Source organism: Hemibagrus wyckioides, linkage group LG17 (genome assembly GCF_019097595.1).
Source record: "Hemibagrus wyckioides isolate EC202008001 linkage group LG17, SWU_Hwy_1.0, whole genome shotgun sequence".
NCBI lineage: Eukaryota > Metazoa > Chordata > Actinopteri > Siluriformes > Bagridae > Hemibagrus > Hemibagrus wyckioides.
The window spans coordinates 6,679,360-6,706,294 of NC_080726.1; the positions used below are offsets into that span (position 1 = coordinate 6,679,360).

Here is a 26,935-nt window from a genome sequence, read left to right on the forward strand (position 1 = left end):
ACAGAACATCTTTGGGATGAATTAGAGGGGAGACTGTGAGCCAGGCCTTCTTGTTTAACATCAGTGCCTGACCTCACAAATACACTTCTAGAGGAATGGTCAAGAATTCCCATAAACACTCTCCTAAACCTTGTGAAAAGCCTTCCTAGAAGAGTTGAAGCTGTTATAGCTGAAAAGGGTGGGCCAACTCCATAGTAAATTCATGTGTATGTAAAGGCAGATGTCACAGTTTTGGCATGGCTCGCAGTCTCCACTTAAATTTATCCCAAAGGTGTTCTACTGGGTTGAGGTCAGGCCAGTCAAATCCCTCACCACCAAATTCACTCATCCATGCATTTATGGACCTTGCTTATGTGAATTAGTGCACAATCATTTTGGAACAGGAAGGGTTCCATCCCAAAACTGTTCCCATAAAGTTGGGAGCATGAAATTGTCGAAAATGTCTTGGTATGCTGAAACATTAAGAGTTCCTTTCACTGGAACTAAGGGGCCAAAGCCAACCCCTGAAAAACAAAACATGAATTAAATGATTTGGAGGAGTGTCCCAAAACTTTTGGCAATATAGTGTATGTCTTTCTACTCTGTCTGTGCCTAGGCAAAGGTACCCCAGAACCTACCAGCAGGCAAAGTTCTCTGACTGCCACAACTCTGGTCACAGGGTGGTGGTAGCTCAAGTGGTTAAGGATCTGGGTTGTTGATCGGAAGATGGGGGTTCAAGAGTTCAAGAGTTGGGCCCTTGAGCAAGGCACTCAACCCTCAATGCTCCAGGAGTGCTGCATCATTGCTGACCTTGTGCTCTGACCCAAACCCTCCAGAATGGGATATGTGAAGAAAGAATTTCACTGTGCAGTAATGTGTATATATAACAGATAAAGCCTGCTTAATTTATTTAACATTTAGCATTGATTTCCTTACTGATCTGCCAGTATCCCAAGGTAACACAGCTGTCCTACTGGTTATCGATTGCTTCTTCAAATCTATACTCTTGAGCAGTTGTGACTCGTGCTAAAAAACATTAGCACAAACAAACTTAAAATCAAACTGTTAGTAATGCAAGATTATAAATAGCCACTTATTAGATGATTATGTATCATTACATCTAAGATAAAATATTGAAAATGATACTGTTAAAGTCAACATTTAGCAAGCAATAAATGTACTATGATGAATCAGTGAATTTGATTTCAATGTGGATTTATTATCAGTAATGAAGTAATGAAGGTAATCCTTAAAAAAAAAAACACAGACACACTGGAAGGTTGCCTAATCACAGGATAGTGGCACTATTTGGAAAGAAATTTTGCTCCCCTTTCTTTCTGGCTTGCAAATTTCTCAATGACCTTCTGGTTAAAGTCAAATTGGGTTGATCTGGTCCAAGCTCCTTGATTCTTTTTTCTCTTTATCCGAATGCCTTGTGAAAAGGTATTTTTGTAAAGATATTACCAAATTTTCTTTCATCTTATACCTGAAAATGTAAAATAAATCACTTGTTGCACAGGACGTCTGTCAGAGACGCATCCACCAAACCGCAGGTGTTTAGAATAGAAAAAGCGAAAAGCTTTTATGAACTGTGTGTTGAATCACTATTTTGTAATATCAGGTGCAGATAGACAGCAACAAAATTAATATGTAATTATATGAAAATATTGATCGTTAATATTCTTTCATGCATAAACAACCATCCTTAGTTAATGAAGAAATTAAAATATTTACATTCCTGGTGCTTATTTTCTGTGCAGCACAAATACTTAAAGTAGATCATTTTTATACATCCAACACTGTATTATAGCAGGGTAGAAAGAAATGATCTGTAATCATTACTTCTGTATTCCAAAAGGATGGGAAAATTAATAACACAATAGATACACTACTTATTTGGTACACAGGATGCAAGATTCTTTAATATAACTTTAATTTAAAGAACATTTTTTTTTTTATTGTCCTCCATATATCCATTCAATCCCATCTGTCCCCAGTGGAAATTGCGCCCCTGTGCGTGCCCATTCCCTTGAATACTGCAAGCTCCAAAGGACAGAACGGCTTGAACACACATACATGCAACATACACTGTACTATGTACTATGTTTATTTACCTGCCCATTTCAAAGTAGCTATTGCTGTTAATAGATTTTGATTTTTTTTAGATAGTAAGCAAATCATTAAAATGTTTGATTACTCTCTGCTGAAGTCAGATATCACAAGCTGGTAGAATTACAATACAAACACAGACACCGAAACAGCACAATCCACATGTATCATAATATATTTGAAGATCTGATAAGGTCAGATTAAATCAAATCAAGGTCAGATCAGTTAATGCTACCTTGGCCTATTAAAATTTTCTCATTAAGATTTTCTTAACTCCTTCTGTTTTTAGACTATATATTAAAGGGTTGATTGTTGGAGGTAGAAGGCTATACAGCATAATGATGGCTATTTGCAAATCAGCATTAAATTTGATACCTGCATAGGCAGCCAAGTAATTAAAACACCTTGGTAAGAAGAAAAGAGCAATTATAATAAGCTGAGAGCTACATGTAGAAAAAGTCTTCAACCGTCCATGTGCACTTGATATTTTTAGAACAGTTAAAATAATGCAAAAGTAGGAGAACACAATAATGGCAAGAGAGCCTAGCAATACTACCATGGCATAAACAAAAGCTGGGAAACTATAAGGAGTCCTGTCAGTGCATGCAAGTTGTGTAATAGATACATGATCACAATAACAGTGTACAATGGCGTTGGCTCCACAGTAAGGAAGTGGGGAAGCTCGAACAACCATCATTATACTGCAAGGATGAGAGAAAACCCAGACCAATATGCTGAGAATGAATATGTTCCTGTTTGACAAAAGAGTATGATAATGAAAAGGGAAGCAGACTGCAATATATCGATCTATGGCCATTATGGCTAGTGTGTATGAACTGACCACACCAAAGTAATGCACTAAGTACATCTGAAAAAAGCAAGCTGCAAATGAAATGGTCCCATCTTGGAACCAGTATCTAGCAATAATCTTTGGCAATGTGGATGTACTGAACAATACATCAGACAGCACAAGACTAATATAAATAAAATACATGGGTATATGGAGACTTTTGTTTGTTATAAACAAAAGAAGGAAAAACCCATTCCCTATTAAGATGCACAAATAAACTAAGAACATAACTGCAGATACAAGGGCATAGTAGTTAGGATGAAGTCCTGGAAATCCAACAATGAAAAAGTCCTTCACAAAGGTAATGTTTCCGCCTGACATAATCAGATGTCCTTAAAGAGAAACATTCAGATTTAATGCAGATATACATTATTTCAGCACCATAAAGCATGTTGTACACTTTACATATGAATGCAATTGCCTTGTGAATTAAAATGCTTACAAAATAAAATAATTTTCAATATTATTACATTTCAGTTCATTTTTATAGATTTTGATATTACACTAGATTCCTAATTAAATGCCAGTGATATAAATTTCCAAAATACATGGCATTACACATTTTCTCCATACCTTTACAGAGTCATAGCACATCAGGAAATGTGCCCATGCTCTAGGGTTATTTATTTATCTTAACACAGTGTAGTTGTCACACGACTACCAAGAAAAAAATGTACACTGAGATTTACATAAATATCCTGAGGTTTGTGTTCAAGAAGTTAAATGTTAATGACAAATAAGAGTGTAAATAAGCTCACCATGTTATTCAAGACATCTCTATTGACAACTTTTGTTGTACCGTTGCCAATTGATAAAAATGATGACTAGTCATTATTGTGACCTCTGAATTAAAGCATTAATGAAGCATAACAAAAAAGCACTGGATGTAGTAAACTACTATATACTATATACTACATTCTGAAAAGAAAAGCTCAAACACAGTGTTGGCTGGTGGTGATATTTACTGATTGCCACTAGGGACTCGAAATATAATGTGGATTTGTTTAGATGCAGCCCTGTTGTGCAGAGCACAAAATGATGCCTGCCTGTAAAGCACCATTACTCTAACCTATTAACTCATGCCCCCCTCATATTGTGGCTATGCATTTTTTGATACTGGTCAAAATATAAAAGCATCAAAATATGAAAGCATAATATCTTTTTTGAACAGAATTATCTTTAAAATATTTTATTTTGGCACTAAGTAAGTCAGTGATTAGGCTAGCTTATATTCAAACAATGAATCTCCCGTTCACATAAAGCTAATGGACTTGGTATTTGTTGTCAGCAAGGTTGACAGGTTTAGCACAGAATATTGACATATTGCAAATATATACTGCATTCCAGAAATATGCACACCTGACAACTTGTTGCCCCTGTGAAAACTGAAAGGGATTTGTATAATGCATCTACCTTTTCTAGTGTCCAGATATTTTGGGCTAGCTTCATGTCTTTTTATGATATTTTTTTAAATTCAATTTGGGGTGGGTAACCTGGCAACCCTTATGTGTTCCATAAGCTGCTTAGTGAGATCCACAATGTCAGGTCACAGTAATCCACAATTCAATTCAATTCAATTCAATTTATTTTGTATAGCGCCTTTTACAATGAACATTGTCTCAAAGCAGCTTTACAAAAAAAGAGAAACGGAGAAGGGTGAAAATAAAAAATGTATAAAAATAACTAAATATCTAGAAATAAGAATAAATTATTAAATTAAATTATTAAACTATTTTATTTTATCCCTAATGAGCAAGCTTGTGGCGATGGTGGCAAGGAAAAACTCCCTGGGATGATATGAGGAAGAAACCTTGAGAGGAACCAGGCTCAGAAGGGAACCCATCCTCATTTGGGTGACAATAAACAGTAAAAAATGTAACTGTAACTGATCAGTGTCTTTTCTACAACATCAGTCAATGGCCTATGAGGAACTATTAGGTCAGTGTAGTTTCTGAGGTTATTATAGACACTAGTTCTTTGCTGTCAGAAGCTGACAGATGAAATGCCAGATCTGTGATGGTGTGATCCACAGGCTCTGTTCCCCAGCAGAAACCATGGCCTACAAAAATAGCTGCTTTGAATTAAGAACACCAAGGTCAATGCACTGTCCCATATCTACTCCACTGCATTGTGGATGCTATAGACTGGGAGATGTACCAGGCCATTTCATGCATCCATTGGCAAAATTCCCTCTTCAGGCCCCCTGAACAAGCTCTTTGTTTACAACGGGCTATGAGTCAAACATATGACCTGGGTAGACACCTCTGGGTCGAGTGATCTTCAAATCTCTAGTTTTGATGCATCTCCCTAACTCACCATTTTCTATAGCCAAACTCCTCCTTTGTCATATATTTAGGTATTTTGGGATCCTGGAGGAAATAGTTAATGAATGGAGCCCTCATCTCCACTGTGTGAGTTAGTTTAATGGAGAAATTTAATACATATGGAGATAACTGTAAACTCAACTTCTGTCTATTATCCAAAAACCAACAACCAAGTAGAGTGAGACAACCAGGAGGTTCTGTGCAACCAAAGTTTTCCAATGAATGCTAAAACCCACCAATTCCCCAGCCATAGACCACTGGTTTTAATGTGGTGAATATGTCTAGGAGAACAAACATTAATATCTGGAAAGAGTTGCTCTAACCTACAAGGTGAGCACAGGCCAATAATAATAATAATAATAATAATAATAATAATAATAATAATAACAATAATAATTATCATTATTATTATTACAAGGCTAAAGAGAACTGAACTGTACAAAACTCTCTTTCTCTCTCTCTCTCACACACACACACACAAACACACACACACTTTCACCTGTGTGGACACACACACACATATATTTTTCACTACTTATTGCACTACCTCAAACCCTGTTATTTCATTACGCTGCTATGTTTATATTTCTTTATGGCTATTTCTATTCGCACTACCTCAACCACTGCTGCTCTGTATATCATTTCTTTTTATTCCATTTCATTTTTTACATTTCATTACATATGTTCTTTTTCTTTTTCGGCGCTAAGTGTCTTGTTTTTGTGTTGTCTTTTTGTACCTACTGTTTTTGCACTGTATTGTCTTGCACTTTTTGCACCTAGTTGCAAACTTTGCACTTTATGTGGCCAGGACAAAAACTTTTTTTCGTATTTGATCTTTATGTTGTATGTTTATATAGCACCAGGTCCTGCAGAAACGCTGTTTCATTTCACTATGTACTGTGTCAGCTATATGTGGTTGAAATGACAATAAAGCCTCTTGAATCTTGAATCTTGAAACACCAAGGTAAAAGACAAGAGATTATTCAGTGGAGAAAGAATTTAACTGTTCATACATGTTTAAAATTCACAGGACAGCTAAAACTATTCAAGGATATGGAATAATATTAAAATACTACTAAATAAAAAATATAATGTATTATCTTTTTTAAAGTTAAAAGATGAAACATTTGAAGCAGTAAAATATTCTTTACAAACTATATTGTGATATTGTGTAAAATATTGATAAATGGAGTGTCATTACACAGGATCAATATTTTAAAGAATATACAAGTATATTGTATAAGTAAATCATGTATTTATTTTCAGATGAAATACACATAAATAGACCTGGAATTATGTACAGTTGCTTCAAAAAGTGAATATATTTCTTGGACCTTTGTGTAAACTGAAATCAGTATGTTAAGGCATAAAGGATAATAGGCCTTATAACTTTGTACAAAATAAATGAGTTTCATTCCTATGTGGATGCTCTTAAAAAGATACTGTTTTTATTTACCTCCCTATTTAAAATAGCCTTATATATACCTGTTAATAAAATTTGGATTTTTTTTCCATGGTACCCAAATCATTAAACTGTTTGATTGCTATCTGCTGAAGTCATATATCACATCTAGATAGAATTACAGTATAAACACAACAGTGAAATCCACATGCATCAGAATATATTTTAAAATCTAATGCTAGTGTGATCTTTATTAAAATTTTCTAATGAAGATTTTCTTAACTTCTTCTGTTTTTAGACTATATATTAAAGGGTTTATTATTGGAGGTAGCAAGCTATACAGCATAATGATGCCTATTTGCAAATCAGCATTAAATATGATACCTGCATAGGCAGCCAAGTAATTAAAACACCTTGGTAAGAAGTAAAGTGCAATTATAATAAGCTGAGAGCTACATGTAGAAAACGTTTTTAGCCGCCCATGTGCACTTGATATTTTTAGGACCGCTAAAATAATGCAGGTGTAGGAGAACACAATAATGGCAAGAGAGCCTAGTAATACTACCATGGCATAAACAAAAGCTGGAAAACTATATGGAGTCCTGTCAGTGCACGCAAGTCGGGTAATAGATACATGATCACAATAGCAGTGCACAATGGTGTTGGCACCACAGTAAGGGAGGGGGGAAGCTCGAACAACCACCATTATACTTCCAGGATGAGAGAGAACCCAGACCAATATGCTGAGAATAAATACGTTTCTGTTTGACAAAAGAGTATGATAATGAAAAGGGAAGCAGACTGCAATATATCGATCGATAGCCATTACAGCTAGTGTGTATGAACTGACCACTCCAAAATAATGCACTAAGTACATTTGAAAAAAACAACCTGCAAATGAAATGGTCCCATCTTGGAACCAGTATCTAGCAATAATCTTTGGTAAGGTGCATGTACTGAATAATACATCAGAAAACACAAGACTTATATAAATACAATACATGGGTTTATGGAGAGATTTGTTTGTTGCAAACAAAAGAAGAAAAAATCCATTCCCTATTAAGATGCACAAATAAACTAAGAACATAACTGCTGATACGAGGGCATAGTAGTTAGAATGAAGTCCTGGAAATCCAGCAATGAAAAAGTCCTTCACAGAGGTGTTTAAAGAGAAAATGTAAAATTTTATTGCAGATATATACCAGCATCATAAAGTTTGATACACTGTGTATATGAATAAATGGCCTCATAAATTGAATGGCTATAACTGTTTAAATATAATGAAGTTCCATTGTATATATATATATATATATATATATATATATATATATATATATATATATATATATATTAATGCCAAAAAATATTGTGATGTTATGCATTCTGTCCATACCTTTATAAAGTGTTTGTAATATTGAGAACTATCTGTGCTAGAGTGCAATTTATTTATTAACTCAATCATATGTCACATGGCTTATATGTCACATGACTAGCAAGAAAAATGTACGCTGCTGAGAAATACTGCCGTGACACCCCGTGGTTATGTATCCCAGAGGCCATGGAAGAGCACAAGCGAACCGAAAACAGAACACCAATTAGCCCTGAAGGATCTGGGACCCTGGAGTGGGGTGCAGGTCCAGATTACAGAACCTGATAAAGGTGTGCTGATTGGACCAGCCTGACACAGCACAAATCTCACACTATGCACTTTATGTGGTTAGGCACTCTATAGTCCTTAGCTCTGTGTTGTTGTTTTTTGTTTGTTTTATGTAGCTCTGTGTTGTCTTATGCAGCCCTGTATTATTTTATTTAGCACTAAATGTTGTGCTTATTACACCTTGTGCATACACTCATTTTATATGGTTCTCTATCTTTTTTTTAATACAACCACTGCTGGGGTGGTTGTACATACTTGTTAAAAAATCAAAAATAATCTTAGTCAACACATTAGATAACAGTAAATAAAACAAGGTGGGTGCATAAAATGAAAGTGTATACTGATTTTATTTAACCTTTGAAAAGCTTAGAGTGGCATAGACCCTCTAGCCTGTTTATATGAGCTGAAGTGATATAATCCTGAACTGAACAGTCTTTAGAAGATCTTCAGTTATGTGCATGATATATAATTCAATTCTAAAATTGTTGTGGGTGCAAGGTTTAGTGTAATGTTACCAATGCTTGAGTCAAGTCACTGCTTTCACATTTTATTTGTGCAAAGAAAACAGTATTCTAATTTATTTGCTTTTTATGTTATTCCAATTGATATGTCCCCAATAACCCACACAGCTGACGGGTCTGGGCCAGATCTGGCATTAAGCCGGCACTGCTGACTGAGTTCTGGCATGGCAAGTGGTATGTCAACCAGATACGGACCAGGTCTAGCAGTGATGGCACTGTTTATATGATGGCATGCCAGATGTGGCCCGGTTATGGTTTGGATTATGTGGTGTGGCCCAGTGCTGGCCCTGTGCTGGCCCACCTCTGGCAAACCAGACATGAGCCAACAAAGGGCCATCATTTTTTGTGGTATGTGGGGCGAGTGTAAGTGCATTGTGTGGGCCAGATCTGGGCCAAACATATTTTGCTATCTGGGAATTTGCATCAATACCCCATTCCAAGATACTGGGCTGCCTTCAGATTTTTTATAATACAGTTATAAAACAGTTGTTTATTATTGTTTCTATATGTGTTAAAGGTCACAATTCAAACTGAACCACCTCCCTTCAAATCTGCAACATTACACTGTCACAAATTCTAAAAATTCTAAAATTTTAAAAGTTAAATTTACCTGTTCAGTAATATAATTATTACACTGCACCAAATTAAAAATGCATTCATACATGATTGATTCTATGAAACTTTGAGAAAATTTCATTTGGTATGTTAAAGCATGGAAAATATGAGGCTCTGTCGACTCTGGAACCTGTCCAACCTCTGAAATTGTTTGAAATAGTTTTTAAGCAGAAGAAATACATTTGTTAGTCTTCCACTGATCTACCATACTAAATTGTGATTGTCATGGGTCAGCACAGATTTAGCTTTATAGTTGTCTTGAATCAGAGACAGGTTCATGTAAGTGCAAGAATAATTTTTCAAGCTGGCATGCAGAATTGAAGTAACAAACAAGCACTTGTCAAAGATTCATGCAAACAGAGGACAGGATAAAAACAGAATAAAAAAATAGAGAAAGCAAAGGGTCAAACCAGAGAAGCAATAATGAGTCAGTCTTACATCAAGATGGCAAACCTTGCAGGAAAGTATATGTAATTAAATTTAAATTAGTAGTGAGTTTAAATTGGGAAAAGGCAAATATGCTGCATGCAGTGGATGCAGATGTGATAATCCATTAATTCCATCTCATAGTAAACACACACACAGTCAAATCAAGTTCTACATTGAATCACTGAGACAACCTATATTTTATTGTATTTCAAAACAAATAATCTTTACAGTGGGTTGATCATAAGAAGGGACTAGTATTCCCTGCAAATCTATTAGAGTAAATCCAGATGTGTGTCAGATTCATTGAACAGATAGAAATAAGGGAATACTGATTCGTAATGACTGCAAATTATTCCTATAATGTAATAATTTTGTTGGATTTATTTTAAGATGAAAGGATTAAAGATTTGAATCAATATAAATATTCATCGCAAATTACATTTGTGTTCAGGTGTATTGATAATTGCTGTGTAATTGTATTGATATATATTATATTATATTATATTATATTATATTATATTATATTATATTATATTATATTATATTATATTATATTATATTATATTATATTATATTGTATTATATTTATATATTAAAAAAACAGTATTTGAAAGAATTAGCATATCATTTATTTTAGTAGCAAATGCTTCAGATTAAATTGGATTTATACTGTACACATTTGACTTTAAACAAGATCATATGCTAGTCATCATGTGTAAATCAAATTACAATTACTCATTACCCCAATAGGCCTGTCCACATGTACCATACTATAATTTAAGATCTGACACATAAGGTCAAGCTTACTTGGTCTTTTTTTAATTCTTTTATCAAAATCTTCTTAACTTCTTGTGTTTTTAGACTGTAGATTAACGGATTTATCATTGGAGGTAAAAGGCTATACAGCATGATGATAGCTATTTGCAAATCAGCATTAAATGTGATACCTGTATTAACAGCCAAGTAATTAAAACACCTTGGTAAGAAGTAGAGTGCAATTATAATGAGTTGAGAACTACATGTAGAAAAAGTCTTTAACTGCCCATGTGCACTTGGTATTTTTAGAACTGCTAAAATAATGTAGGTGTAGGAGAACACAATAATGGCAAGAGAGCCTAGCAATACTACCATGGCATAAATAAAAGCTGGAAGACTATACAGAGTCCTGTCAGTGCATGCAAGTCTGGTAATAGATACATGATCACAATAGCAGTGTACAATGGTGTTGGCGCCACAGTAAGGGAGGGGGGAAGCTCGAACAACCATCATTATACTGCAAGGATGAGAGAAAACCCAGACCAATATGCTGAGAATGAATATGTTCCTGTTTGACAAAAGAGTATGATAATGAAAAGGGAAGCAAACTGCTATATATCGATCTATGGCCATTACGGCTAGTGTGTATGAACTGACCACACCAAAGTAATGCACTAAGTACATCTGAAAAAAGCAAGCTGCAAATGAAATGGTCCCATCTTGTAACCAGTATCTAGCAATAATCTTTGGTAATGTACATGTACTGAACAATACATCAGACAGCACAAGACTTATATAAATACAATACATGGGTTTATGGAGAGATTTGTTTGTTGCAAACAAAAGAAGAAAAAATCCATTCCCTATTAAGATGCACAAATAAACTAAGAACATAACTGCTGATACAAGGGCATAGTAGTTAGGATGAAGTCCAGGAAATCCAACAATGAAAAAGTCCTTCACAGAGGTCACGTTTCCACCTGACATGGCCTAATGTCCTTAAAGAGAAATTGTAAAATTTTATTGCAGATACATACCAGCATCATAAAGTATAATACACTGTGTTATAAATTAAATGGTTATAATTGTTTAAATATAATTAAGTTTCCATTGAATATATATTAATGCCAAAAGATATTGTGATATTATGCATTTTGTCTATACCTTTATAAAGTGTTTGTAATATTGAGAACTTTCTGTGCTAGAGTACAATTTATTTATTAACCCAATCATATATGTCACATGGCTTATATGTCACATGACTAGCAAGAAAAAATGTATGCTGCTGAGACATACTGCAGCCACACCCCTGGGTTATGTATTTACTGCTTACTCTGGTAATTTCCCAGCTCTCCTTTCTGCTATATATGTTAATGATTGGTACTCTCAAGTAATTATGCATCATTTCTGTTCCATCTCGTCTTTGTGCTGTTTGTGTGTATTTCTGTTACTTTTCCCACTCTCATTACTACTGTTAGTTGAATAAACATTTGCAAGTAGATACATTTTTGCAAGTAGTCTACTAATGTTATCTAATGTCTTGTAAGAGCTTGTAAATATATGAAAATTCTACACCCTCTAACTGTGTTATTTGACATGCCCCTAGTAATATTTTTTGTTAGACCAAATGATGAAGATGCCTGTAAATTCAACCTTGCTTTGATATATTTAGGGGTTGCAGCTTGTGGCTGGAATTGTGGCCATGGAGGAAACAGAGGACACTTTGTGGAATTGAAGGATGAGATCTTTCTTGATGTAGCACTGAAGTGTGGATCACTTATTGGTCCCAAATATTAAAACATTCTATTAACAACATTCTACCTAAATTTTCTAAATTTCTTTTGTTGAAATTATCCAACAAATACACAATTACCAAACAACACACATATTGTTTATTGTCAATACACTGACCCACCATAATAAAAAAAACATAATAAATAACCAAATGCTTAATAGTAACATTGTAATGTAAGCATTATACATTCCTTTCCCTTTATGTGTAAGTGGTTCATGGCTGTGAATAGTAGGTATGCGATGGCATCATCTGTTGAGCAACTGGGACAGAATGGGAAGTGTAATGGGCCCATGATGTCAGAGGGGACAAAGTCTCTGACCAGCTTTTTAAAGCCTTTCATGTAATCACACCTGAGGTCAGTGCTACTAGGCCATCATCTTTGAGGTAGGCCAGCTGAGGTTTCTTGCATATGAGAAGTGTTTGTTAGTCCGTTGTCATTCTCAGTCCCTGCCAGAGGCTCCTAGAGCATCTCATCTCATGAATGCCATGAATGTTAGATTTGGGGAGGTGGCTAAAAGTTTGTATAAATGCCTGTTTTATACCAGTAATATAATTATTACACTTCACCAAATTTAAAATGTATTCATACCTGGTTGATTTTTAACATCAGTTGATGTTATAACTTTAAGAAAATTTGATTTGGTATGTTAAAGCATGGAAATTATGAGGCCCTGTCCAATCTGAGTGAAATAGATTCAACCTCTGAAATTCAGCCCATTGTGGTTTAAGCATAGCAAGGTGCAATGTTTCGTCACCTTGCCTCATTGTCTAATAGCTATTGTAATGTAATACAGTGTAATTACAGTACATTGTAATTATGCAAAAAAATCACTAAACCAGGAATGTTTTTAGTTATTATTTAAAACAATGGTTATACAGCAATTCCAGGGTGATTTATCTTGGACGGGAGAAGAAAGACCTTTCTTAGTTGTTTCAGTGATCTACCTTGTACTAAATTGGATTGTCATGGTTATGATTTTGTCATAGGTCAGCCCAGATTTACCATGATAACTGTCATGAATCAGAGGCAGATGCATGTAAGTGCAAGCTTAATTTTATTAAAGGTCCAATTTGGCATGCGGAATTGTAGTCAAAAACAAGTACTTTTTAAAGATTCATGCAAACAAAGGACAAACAGGATAAAAAAAAATAGAGAAAGCAAAGGGTGTAAACCAGAGAGGCAATAATGAGTCAGTCTGGCATCTTGGAAAATATGGCCTTTTGAAAAGATGGCCGAAACCTTACATGAATGTACGTGTTAGAGATTGACAGTGTCATTTAGGAAAAACAGTTAACAATTAAACAGGTAAAGTGCATGTGATTTGATTTAAAAGTTCAAGCTTAAATGGTCTTTTTTTAATTCTCTTATCAAAATCCTCTGAACTTCTTGTGTTTTTAGACTGTAGATTAAAGGATTTATCACTGGAGGTAGAAGGCTATACAGCATGATGATAGCTATTTGCAAATCAGTATTAAATGTGATACCTATATTAGCAGCCAAATAATTAAAGCACCTTGGTAAGAAGAACAGCGCAATTATAATCAGTTGAGAACTACAGGTGGAAAAAGTCTTAAGTCGCCCATGTGCACTGGATATTTTTAGGACTGCTAAAATAATGCAGGAGTAGGAGAACACAATAATGGCAAGAGATCCCAGCAATATTACCATGGCAAAAATAAATGCGGGAACACCATACAGAGTCCTGTCAGTGCATGCAAGTCGAGTGATAGATATGTGATCACAATAGCAGTGTACAATGGTGTTGGCTCCACAATATGGAAGTGGTGATGCCCGGACAACCAACATTATACTGCAAGAATGAGAAAATACCCAGACCATTAGGCTCAGAATTAATATATTTCTGTTTGACATAATATTATGATAATGAAAAGGGAAGCAAACTGCTATATATCGATCTATGGCCATTACGGCTAGTGTGTATGAACTGACCACACCAAAGTAATGCACTAAGTACATCTGAAAAAAACAAGCTGCAAATGAAATGGTCCCATCTTGGAACCAGTATCTAGCAATAATCTTTGGTAAGGTGCATGTACTGAATAATACATCAGACAGCACAAGACTTATATAAATACAATACATGGGTTTATGGAGAGATTTGTTTGTTGCAAACAAAAGAAGAAAAAATCCATTCCCTATTAAGGTGCACAAATAAACTAAGAACATAACTGCAGATACAAGGGCATAGTAGTTAGGATGAAGTCCAGGAAATCCAACAATGAAAAAATCCTTCACAAAGGTCACGTTTCCATCTGGCATTGTGTTCTATTGTTCAAGAAAAAAAAACATAAAAAATAAGAATATCATCATACTATTTATATAAAAGTAAAATATAAAGTATAAATATTTAGATATTGTTATATTTTATTTCTCTTTATTTTACATAGATTTTTTTTATGTTAGCTATAGTTTCTAATTAAAAATTAATTAGCAATGATATAAAATTCAGAAATGATGTTCTCTCCATACCTTTAGAGGGTGTTGCTAACTGTTATTGCACATCAGAAAATGTGCCTTTGTTCCAGGGCAATTTATTTATAACACATAGCATACATGTCACATGACTAGAAATTCCTTTCATGTAAATAACAGCATTAATGATGCACAGCAGAAAACCACTGTGCTGTGATTAACCTAGATGTACTAAATTATGAACACTAATGCATGCATCTAATTCATGCCAGAATCCAGTAATCCATTTTAACATATTTCTAAACAGTTTAAAACCTTTGGTACCAAATAATCTGATGTGGATGGTGTGCTAATCCACAGCCCAAATCCACCTCCAGTTTTCATTAAAGTAAATATATGCTTAAAAAACAATATTTGAAAGAAAGTATGTTATCATTTAATTCATTATAGTTGTGAATGCATCAAATTAAATTGGATTTATACAGTACACTTTCATTTCTAAACACAAGTTTATTTTTTTCAAGTACTCAAATAATTCAGCCATTTGATTCCTATGTGCTGAATTTGGGCATCATGTGTAGCTAAAATTACAATTATTCATAACACAATAACCCATGGTCCCTTGGTAATTTTATTATCAAAATCTTCTTGTTAGACTTTAGATTAAAGGATTTATCTTTGGAGTTATACAGCTATACAGTATGATGAGAGCTATTTGTAAATTAACATAAAATGTGATACCTATATAGGCAGTCACATAACCTTGGTAAGAAAAAGAGCGCAATTATAATGAATTGAGAACTACATGTGGAAAAAGTCTTTAGCCACCTATTTGTAGGAGATTTAAAGAAAATTTATTTATTAATTTATAAATATTAATTTATTTAATAAATTTATGTCATTTATGTTATTTATTTATTTATTTATTTAATTTATTAGTGTATAAAATAGTGAATACAAAAAATAGAATTTCATTATGTACTTGATCAATGCTGCTAACCTCGAGGTTTGTTATCATCTCTGTGCCACTATTTCTGTCTCTTTAAATAATATTTATTTGTCATAATTCATGGATCTGTAATGATTTCTTGAAATGATTTCTCTTAAATCACTAAATTTCTCAGATTGTCATGGTCAATGATATTTGTTTATCTAATTTAATAGATAAGCTTTAACCTTGACAGCAAAATTGACTACATAATTACTATATGAAATTGCAGTTTCAAATGTAACCACCTTTATCTCACAGAATTTAAATCCCTAATTTGTATCAGACAAATTCTTTTAGCTGTATATATGCGCTAAATAAATCAGCTAGATAGGGTGGAAACCTGAGCCTTTATTTTCATAAACTGTCCAAATGATGACCTGTTTAAATGCTTCTTTAAGCATTCTTTTGCTTCTTTTGTCCTTAAACAGTAAATAAATGGATTGATCATAGGGGGCAGCAGGCTGTACAACATAATAACAAGTATTTGTATGTCAGCACTGAAGTGGATCCCTAAACTTGAGGATAAATAATTTAAACACCTTGGTAAAAAAAAGAGGGTGATAATTATAAGCTGAGAACTGCATGTGGAGAGAGTTTTTAACTGTCCTCGTGTGGATGAAGTTAGAAACACTGTGACAATAATAGAGCCATAAGAGAACAAAATAAATGCTAGTGGTGTGAGCAGCATAACCATAGCTGAAACTAAAGCTGAAAACGCATAGGGTGTTCTGTCAGTGCATGCAAGTTTCGTGACAGACACATGGTCACAGTAGCACTGGATAATTGTGTTGGAAGCACAATAAGGAAGAGAGGTTGCCCTGATTACCGTAGTTAAGACTGTGGGTTCAGCTACCAGCCAGGATGCAACACATAATCCCAAAATAGTAGATTCTTTGACAATATTAGCATATCTGAGTGGATTACAGACTGCCACATATCTATCAAAGGCCATAACTGCTAGCACCAAGGCATTAACTGAACCAAAATAGTGCACAAATTGCATCTGAATAAAACAACCTGAGAATGAAATGGAACCATCACCAAACCAATATCTAGCAATAATCTTGGGTAAGGTTGTAGTGCTAAACAGTACATCTGATGCAGCAAGATTTAACATGATATAATACATAGGTTTTTTAAGTTTTTTTTCTCTAATAAATAATGCAACAAATATTCCATTTCCCATTAAGGTGCATACATAAACACAAAACATAACCACTGAGACAAGGCCATGGTAATTAGAAGGAAGTCCTGGAAAACCAAGAATGACAAAATTTTTCACATAGGTAATGTTTTCTTCAGGCATGATGCTTTGCTGGTCAGGTTTCAGACGGATGGTCAGGGTTGATGAAGCCTACAGCACAGAAACACTAAACTAAAGTGTGGATCCAGCTTGTGCATAAAATGCAACATATGTAATTTATCAATGAACAAAGTAATACTTCAAGTAGAAATGAATTTATAAAGGATTTGTATATTTTCTTGTAAATAAAACATTTTAGTGGTGATATAAAAATGCATATCACTAGAAATTAACCTTTAAAAAAATCGATGAAAATTTTACCTCTTCAACCTAGTTCACAATTTTAGTGTACATTCTGAAGACATGAGCTGAAGACATGAGTTTGTTCAGTCTTTATGCTGTTCGCATGTGATGCATGTGATAGCATAACTAAATATCCAGGCTATCCCCTGCTGACCTTATCACTTGACCTAGTGACATATGTTGCAGAAAGAGTGACATCATTTCAGAAAAAAATTGGGAGAAAAACACCTTAAAACTTGCCACTAAATGCAACATAGTGAGAAAAACTGTGAGCTTCCAACCACCTTCACTGACTTATATCTACTGACCAAGAAAACAAATTTTAGTGCATAAAAACATAAAAAAAAGCAAAGTAAATAAATAGAACCATGAGAAAAAAGTACATATATTTGGCTCATATACTCCGCTTGGTTAGTTACAGTGGATCAAAGTTGTGTAGAAAAATGTTCAAATATGATAAATGCACTAGTAGAATGCACTTGAAAATGAAATGTAAAATTTTATGTTCTGTTATATAATTATATTATCTAAGGATAAATTATTCCACAGTGAAGTTTTGTTATTACACATTACTGGTAATATATTGAGTTAAAGGATAAAAATGCAAAATAAGCCAAATAAACTTAAGACCAGTAATGGACACTGATCAATTAAGACAGTATAAACAAAAATTTTATTTGCTTTTTATTTTTATACACAATTTTTCCAAATCTGTGCCTCTGTGTCTGCACTTCACTGTGATTCTTGTACACAAATGTGTCTAGTACAGTTAGCTAGATAGTAAAGCTTACATTGCATAAATAATGAGACTGAATTTCTCTTTAAATCACTATTATTTAATAAACTTTATATGGCAGGTGTGACCCTTAATGAGCGTATGTTCATATACATTTTCTTTTTTTTTTCTTGTTTGTGTTTGGTTCATAAAATCTCACAGTGTAAACAGACTTTAAAATGGACAAATTCCCAGTCTCCTCCATTAATGCAGCTATTATCTATTGGGATTTTAAGTGATTTCCCTTATTATTCCCCATCGGATAACTCTGCTAATAGTCAAATTAAATTTAATGTATCCCCATGCTCTGAATTAAAAAAGGTGGGTTTCTTATTTAGAATGAGAATAAAATAAAAGGAGACACCCTGAGACTCTTGGTATGGGTTCTGAAAAAATAACTCTTGTTGGCTCAACATTCTTACATTTATCTACAATATAAAAATATAGGACCAACATTAAGCATGATGTTACAGGTAATTCAAATTTTCTTACTAAAAGTAAAATGATGATGATGATTATTGTTATTATTATTATCATTATTACTATTATTATTATTATTATTATTATTACTACTACTACTACTTCTACTAACTAACTAACTAACTAACTAACTAATAATAATAATAATAATAATAATAATAAATTATGAATAATAATAATTAAATTAGCACTAATATTTGAAAGGGGAGAAGATTTAATTTGAACTTTTAAACTTGTGGTTTGATAGAACTTGACCTCATGTGATGCAATACTTGCTTTATGAACGCATCCTTCTAGATGATATGAAACAGGGGATTTAATTTTAAAATAACCCAACTTAGATACACTATGACACAAACAGAAAGACTTTACTAATTAGTCCCTTTCCCTGGAGTCTTCATTAGCTACATGTTTACCATTTATTATAATTGGATGGCCCTGGGAGAACCAGTACACTTTTCTCTTCGGAGAAAACATATCAAAGCTGTTCACACACACACACACACACAGAGAAAGAAACAGAGCTCATTATTTTTCTGACAAGGAAAAATCTGAAAGGGAAAAAAACAAACAATAAACTGGGACTAAATCGTTTTGTATTGGCTGACATGATCTTAGCTGTTATAAAATTTATAACATAGATACTTTACTAATAATACTTTACTACTACTACTACTACTAATAATAATAATAACTAAAATGGATGGCCAGAACTTCTTTCATATCCAAGATGTTTGTTGTCATTGTTATGTCAATGACAGTGCAGCAGCTTTAATTCAGTTCAATTAAATTATTTTGTATAGCGCTTTCAACAATGTCTCTAAGCAGCTTTACAGAAGTATATTTATAAGTATAATTAGAGAATAAAATTATAAAGTTTAAAGTTAAGTTACTATTTCACTTCACAGGAAAGTGAACATGTAAATAAACTAAGTACTTTATCTTCACACAATGGATAAAAGAAAATTTCAGTGGTGCTGGTGTGTGTCGTCAGTTATGCTTGTTCTAGCTAGCTAGTATTATATTAGCTTAACAATAATAAAATATACTTTCTCTCTCCACTTTAATAGGAACATTTTAATTTTATTTCTTTTGTTAAAAAAATAGAACAGAAAGTTCAAGATTTAATATTAGAATTTATATATAGAGAAGGGTCCAAAAAATGTATACACACTTCAACAGGTCCAGTGTACCTCACCATGCTTTGCACATCCATTTTAATGGCCATTTGTGCAGTTAATGCGAATGAGCAATTTTACTTCTAGCAAGATGGCACACCACCTCACTACCACCAAGACTTTAGAGCCTGTCTCAATAGGTGCAGAGGTGCTTTTGAATTCCCTCCATGTTCCCTGGACTTAACATCCCTTGATTGCTATCTGAGGGGAACACTAAAGGATGTGGTGTACCATAGAAAATCGCCTACACTGGCTGCACTATGAGAAGAAATTGAAATATTGTGCAGAACAATCCTTGTGGACACTCTAGTCAACATTTTTCAAAATCAAAAGCGTCTAGATGTTAATAGTGACCGCTTTGAGCACCTAATGTGATTGCATAATTCAAACCTGACTATCCACATCAATGTGCATACAGTTACAAGCATCATAATGGTGAAAATCTAATGTCTGTGTGGCATGGTTGTTGGTGCAATATGGAGTGATATCAAATATCAATAATGCACCATTTTTCAGGCCACACCATTATTCTCCCCCACTGATAGATATGTTTCTATATAACTTAAAATTACAATTTGGTAAGATAACTCAAATTCTATACATCAGTTCTTGTATCTGAAATTTGATCTTAGTAGAAACCTCTCCTATGGCCCTTGACATGATTGGCACACATAGTACTCCTGCATGGTATATAAAAAATGTTGCAAATGTGACATGTCAGTGAACTTATTTACAATAACTTAGTAAAATAATTGAGTATGGTGAAATTACAGGTCAATTTTTTAAAATAAATAATAAAATATTCATCTGAACATTTGCATAAAACCTTTTCTGTATGCTGTATCATGCATCTTAAATTCATTTGAACTGAGCATAATCATTCCTGTATGTTCTCATGCAAGACTGGGGACTTGGAGAATAGAGTTGCACACTGGATAATCAATTAACCTCATCATACACACATAGTGAAGCATATAAATAAGAACACATCCATTTTACACATTAGTTCTTGCATTTAATGCAACATAAAGACAAATGCTGGTGTTTCATCTGACAATCCAGTAAAGAAAGGTCCAGTCATGCTTCAAGAATGACACAGATGTACAGTTGCTTGGTAAAGCTTTTTATTCTGTTACATTTACATTTGAAGCCTTTAGAATATTAAAGAGCAAATGCAATTTATGTCATTTGTTACTGAAGGACTAAACTGCTTACAACTTAAAGTCAACATGTCGGTTAAAAATGATTCTAAGAAAATTATTACTGAGTTTGTTTTTTCTGGATTTGACAATGTAGAAAGCCCACTGGCTGTTGGTGTGGTCATTCTGATATTGTACATACTTACTATGACTGCTAATACTGCAAACATAGGCATTATTTTAAAGCATAAATGTCTGCACCAGCCAATGTATCTTTTTATATGCAATTTAGCAATAATAGACATTGTCTACTGTACAAGTTCGTGTCCAACTATGATAGGCATTCTTCTTGTTGGCTATAAAACTATATCCTACACACCATGCATTGTTCAGATGTATGTCTTTCACTTGAGTGTTTCAATGGAGATGTTTGCTATTGGTGTAATGGCATTTGACCGTTTTATTGCTATAAGCATGCCGTTACGCTACAGTTCTCTAATGACAAATTTCACATGTGTTTTAATTAATATTTCTGTCTGGATGGTTGGGGCTTCCATTTTATCCATGTTACCTGGTTCTGTTGCACCTCTACCTGTTTGTTTCTCTACTGTAAAGTACATGTTTTGTGACTATGCTTCTGTTACAAGGGCAACTTGTGCAGACCCAGAGACATATTTTAATGATGCATCTATTTTAACAAGTTCTCTAATTTTTGTAACATTCAGTTTCATCTGCTTATCTTATATCAATATTTTTATTGTTGTTTCAAGAATGTCCTCAAACAGTGACAAGAAAAAAGCCATACATACTTGTTTAAGTCATATTATAGTCATAGTCTGCTACTACGTACCAACTTTCACACGAATAGTCCTCACTAGGGTTGGTGTAGTTTTAACACTGGAGTTACGAAATGGGTTGATGGTGGGGTCAATTATTGTCCCATCTTTAGTTAATCCTTTCATATACTGCTTTAGAACCAAGGAGATCAAAAATAAATTTTTAAAAATATTTTTAAAAAGTTGAAAGCTATACGTTTGGACACAGTTTAAATGCCTTTTACTTTGACATTATAGTTGTCAAAGTCAGTCTAAATAATTGTATGAAATTCTGTAACCCAATTAGACTGAAATTAATCATTTTCTTAAAAGCAATTTCCTTTTTGTGTTTTTATTGTTTAGACAGAAATGACATACTAAATTTATTTACCTTTATTTATTTCTTTGGAATTTAAATTACAAATTACAGCTTTACAGAAGACATTATTCAATGAATCATTTACCCCTATATTTGAAGACCTGCTAAGAAAAATGGCACTTTAAGTTTTGGACAAAACTGAAAAAAGATCATGTGTCAAAGAGACACAGGCACTGGAGGAATACATTGAGGATGCCCTCAAGCAGCTGTGTATCCATCACTCCACATCACCTTCCCCTGCCAGATTCTTCTTTGTAGAGAAAAAATGGGGTGGACAAAGATAGTTTACTGATTCTCTCGGCTTGAGTCGAGTCAGAACCAAGTATACCTACTTTCTTCCCCTGGTCCCTGTAGCCTTAGAACAACTTTGGGATGCAATTAAATTGGATCAGTGAAGTGCCTACAATTTTATGTGCATCTGGTAGGGAAATCAATGGAATACTGCATTTGGTGGTATTACCACCTCTGGTCACTTCAAGTACAGTGTAATACCATATTGGCTATCTTCTTTACCATACCTTTGTTACCAATAATTCTGCCTCATAAATGACATGCTTTTAGAAACGTTGGGGAAGTATGCCACTGCCTACATTGATGATATGTTCTGATCTACTCCCCCAGTGAAACCAATATGTGTAGGGTGGCCTTTCAAGGCTAAATCATAGGCTCAGAGGGGGTGTTTGTGGACCAGCATCAGGTATCAGCAGTAAATAAGTGGCCTGCCCTCACAACTGTCAAATAACTTTGTAACAATTCTTGGGATTTGTCATCTTCTATCGAAAAAACATAATGGGCTTTAGCAGCATACCATCTCCCTGACCTTCACCACTGCACTCACCGTGAGACATCTTAATCCCACAAAGCCATTCATAATTAATGTTTATGCTTCAGAGTAGGTTTATCCTCTCACAGCAGTCAGGAGAGAAACCCAAGTTCTATCCTGTGGGCTTTTTCTCTAGGAAGTTATCACCTGCCAAAAGAAACTATGACATAGGTAATCAATAATCCTGTGCTTGGGAGGAGTGACGTAGGGAGCACTCCAACCATTCACAATCTACACAGACCACAAAAACCTGGAGTAAATCAAAGTAAGATAAAGTAATAAGGTACTTTATTACCATTTTATACAATACAACAAAATTTAGTAGGCAACTCTGAGACAGCAACAAGGACAACTAGACTTAAAACAATTTTAAATCAGAAGTAAAAAAAAAGAGGACTAGAAGAATAGATTACACCATAAAAATGCTAAGATGGCACATACGTGTAATGCCTTGGTTATCTAAATGTATTAATGAGCAGTGTATATTGCACATTCTTTAAAGAGATTTATTAGTGTCTTCTGGCTACCATCCTCAAGCTAATGAGCAAGGGAAGAAGGTGAATCAAGAGATTGGGTGTCTAAATGCAGTTGTCATAAAACATTCATAAACATTTGCATTAAACACCTGGTGAGATTTGTTATAAGCTATTCTTAAATTGTCTAACATTGTAATATTTATTACAAAGGCCAAATCAGGCAACAAACAACAAAACCAGTGTATAAGTTAAAGAGTAGGAAAATTAGTGGTGGATCATTCATTGGTGGTTGGGGGGGGGGGGGTGCTTGGTCTAGGGGTGTACCCTGGATTGTCCAATAAGCTTCTTCATGAAAGAAAAACCTAGTGACATAAATAAAGTTCAATATCATGTATTTCTTGAACTATCACAAAGACAGTTATTAATGCAGTTTGTGCAGTCATCCTTTGAGAATTCTAAAGCTGTTTGAAGAAAAAATGTTTCTACATTATTGTTTTGCTTTGAGTTGTGAGGAAATTAAGAGTAGGTAGTCACACTTCTTTTTTAATGGATTAAAGTGCTTTTGATTGGTTAAAGTGCCTATAAATTTAAGTCATCATGTTCATTCAAAATGATTCGCAAATAGCCATTATTGAATTTGTTTTTGCTGGATTTGACACTGTGCAAAGACCACTGGCTGTTGGTGTGTCCATGTTGATTCTGTACATAGTTACTGTGGTTTCTAACACTGCAAACATATGCTTTATTGTCACAGATAAACGTTGGCACCAGCCAATGTACCTTTTTATCTGCCACTTAGCAATTGTCGACATAGTCTACTGTACAAGTTCATGTCCAACTATGTTAGGTATTCTTCTTTTTGGCTTTAAAACCATATCTTACAAACCATGTATGGTTCAGATGTTTGTCTTTCATTTAAGTGCTACAATGGAGATGTTTGCTCTTGCTGTTATGGCCTTTGATCGTTTTTATGCTATAAGCAATCCTTTGCGGTATCCTTCTGTTATGACAAATTTCCGATGTGTTTTAATCATCATTTCACTTTGGTTGGTGGGAGTTTCACTTTTGTCCATTTTGCCTGCTTCTGTTGTACCTCTACCAGTTTGTTACTCTACTCTGAAGTACATGTTTTGTGACTATCCATCTATTTTAAGGCTAACCTGTGTAGATCCAGAGCCATATTTTAATAATATATCTATTATAACAACTTGCATAATGCTTGGTACATTTGGTTTTATCTGTTTGTCGTACTTAAAAATTGTTATTGTTGTTCTGAAAATGTCTATAAAAAGTGACAAGAAAAAGGCAATACATACATGCCTTAGTCATCTTATAGTCATAGTCTGCTTCTATGTACCCACTTTCACACAAGCAGTCCTGACGAGGATTGGTGTAGTTTTAACAATGGAGGAAAGAAATGGGTTGATGGTGGGATCAATTATTGGCCCAGCTTTAGTTAATCCTTTTGTTTATTGCTTTAGAACTGAGGAGATTAGAAAGAAAATATTTTTTTTTTTTCAAAAACTGAACCAGCTGAACAAAGCAAATAAGAAAAAATGTTTGATATATGCATCCCAGAAAGACAGATTTTGAGTTTTTGCTTTTTCTTCTGTATTAAATGTCAACCATATGTGAATTTAATGATAATAGAATATTTTTATTCTGATTCTATTTTTTTTAATAAACAAATCATACAAAATTACAATAACAATAACAAAAAAATGTGCAGATCTACTCAGAGGTAGAAAAATATGTAGTGACATTTAATTTAAGACATTTGAACTGTAATAATTCATGGTTAAAGTGTGTTTATAATGTATCTTATAGTGCATGAGTGCACATGCATGCCTTTTGGAAGACAAAAATGAATAGAAATGTGATTAAAAACTGTCATGCTGTAGTACACAGTAATCCAGTTGGAAGTGCTTGCTGGTGTGACCCTCCAAAATGCACTGGTTGTATTTCTCATACAACATTAAGTAAACTTTGATAGCTCAGTGTCTGAACCAGAAGAGCAGATCTTACCAAATCGTTAGTTATTCAGAATTTAGTTTACAAATTTTGTTTAAAATGATAGTTCATACCAGTGCTAATTTTCTTATACACTGTTAGGAATGAAATTAATTGTGCCAAAATAAATCATTAGGTACTTAAAATGTAAACATTAAATGATAATTCATGTGGTTACTTATGGGTGTGTATACCAGTACTGAATCATAATAATTATAAACAAATCTATTACAAGCTTTTTATACAAATGTACTTGTCAATGACAGTTTATAGCTGCTGATGTATGCAATCAACATTACATTGTTCTGTGCTCTTATAATAGTGAGAATAGAATAGTGGGTTACAGAAATATAGGGGTGAACTAAAGTGAATTATTTTTCTAAGGTGTCAAATGCATACTAGTAATTCAGAGGCCAAAAGAAGAAGGGTTTGCTTCCAGGCAATTTTTGAGGGAAAATTGGTCCATGAAGTCTTTTCTGTGTTTATTTCCTCTCTTGTAAGTAGCTATGTGATATCAAGGAAATTGGCATGCTGACTAGAGCTATTACAGGTTTACTTTGCAATTGATATTGCTCTAACAAACCTCTGCAGCTTGCCTGGAATCTACATCAAGAAACTAGCTATCAAATGGCTAGATATCTAGGCATCACAAAGCTGTAATAGTCAAGAGACTTGCATGCCTTTAATTTCTAATATAAATGCGAAGTTAAAGAGTTTCTTTGAGATATGTAATATACACAACCCAGTCACCCAGTCTGGGGAGCCTGTTGCCACCGCAGTTGAAGCCCACTACAACAGCTATCATTCCAGGCCAGGTGTGTGACTGGGAGGGCTTTTGTCAGGTTGATTACCTGTTCATCTTTTTAAAAGCACATTAGGTTTGCCCAAATTTTGTACTTTGTACTGAGTCATCTCATTATCTCAACCAAAAATGTCTTGAGTGTATATATACATACATACTGTACACAAAATTTAAAAGATTTGTCAATTCTGCTCTTTTCTGCTTGGTTTGTGTTTTCTATGTGAAGTTGGATTCTGTTTTTCTGTTTTATTCTGTTTATTAACAGAAAACTTTTTTAAATGTCCTTTTCCACCCTCTTTTCATTTTTATTGAAAGGGTGGTGAACGAACTCAGTGTTTTCCACACATTGACGTTAATTTGGAAGGCCGTCCAGATCCATTTTTGCATTATGTATTTAATTATTTGTTTGTTTGTTTGTCAATTTCCCTCTGATAGAATGACACCAATTTCTGATTAGCTAAACAAACTCATTTCATTCCACCCATCCTTACCTTTTTTATTCTGCTATGAAAGAGAGAGAGAGAGAGAGAGAGAGAGAGAGAGAGAGCTGGTAGTATGTTAGAAGACATGGAAACCATAGCAAGCCTATTGTATAAGCATGGGCCAGGTACTTACAAAGAACAGATAAAAAATATATATGTTTTTTTATT

General features: G+C 34.0%; 6 protein-coding genes and 1 pseudogene across 6 annotated transcripts; 2 read left to right on the forward strand and 5 right to left on the reverse strand.

The window, feature by feature from the left end:
* Positions 1 to 2,332: 2,332 nt before the first annotated feature.
* On the reverse strand, positions 2,333 to 3,259 carry LOC131368144 (olfactory receptor 2AT4-like). The gene has a single exon (XM_058414062.1). The coding sequence runs from the start codon at positions 3,257 to 3,259 to the stop codon at positions 2,333 to 2,335; it is 927 nt and encodes a 308-aa protein (XP_058270045.1).
* Positions 3,260 to 6,917: 3,658 nt separating this feature from the next.
* LOC131368202 (olfactory receptor 2AT4-like) lies at positions 6,918 to 7,835 on the reverse strand (the record flags this gene model as incomplete). Its single annotated transcript, XM_058414177.1, has 1 exon — positions 6,918 to 7,835. A coding segment is annotated over one exon (918 nt), but the record flags the coding sequence as incomplete, so codon positions are not given.
* Positions 7,836 to 10,663: 2,828 nt separating this feature from the next.
* LOC131368268 (olfactory receptor 2AT4-like) lies at positions 10,664 to 11,629 on the reverse strand. Its single transcript, XM_058414277.1, has one exon. The coding sequence runs from the start codon at positions 11,627 to 11,629 to the stop codon at positions 10,664 to 10,666; it is 966 nt and encodes a 321-aa protein (XP_058270260.1).
* Positions 11,630 to 13,735: 2,106 nt separating this feature from the next.
* Positions 13,736 to 14,718, reverse strand: LOC131368269 (olfactory receptor 2AT4-like; annotated as a pseudogene).
* A 1,463-nt stretch (positions 14,719 to 16,181) lies between these two features.
* Positions 16,182 to 17,168, reverse strand: LOC131368112 (olfactory receptor 2AT4-like). The gene has a single exon (XM_058414003.1). The coding sequence runs from the start codon at positions 17,166 to 17,168 to the stop codon at positions 16,182 to 16,184; it is 987 nt and encodes a 328-aa protein (XP_058269986.1).
* A 3,902-nt stretch (positions 17,169 to 21,070) lies between these two features.
* LOC131368270 (olfactory receptor-like protein OLF3) lies at positions 21,071 to 22,003 on the forward strand. Its single transcript, XM_058414279.1, has one exon. It carries the CDS (start codon positions 21,071 to 21,073, stop codon positions 22,001 to 22,003), a length of 933 nt encoding a protein of 310 aa, XP_058270262.1.
* A 2,067-nt stretch (positions 22,004 to 24,070) lies between these two features.
* On the forward strand, positions 24,071 to 25,066 carry LOC131368271 (olfactory receptor 6N1-like). Its single transcript, XM_058414280.1, has one exon. It carries the CDS (start codon positions 24,071 to 24,073, stop codon positions 25,064 to 25,066), a length of 996 nt encoding a protein of 331 aa, XP_058270263.1.
* Positions 25,067 to 26,935: the final 1,869 nt, after the last annotated feature.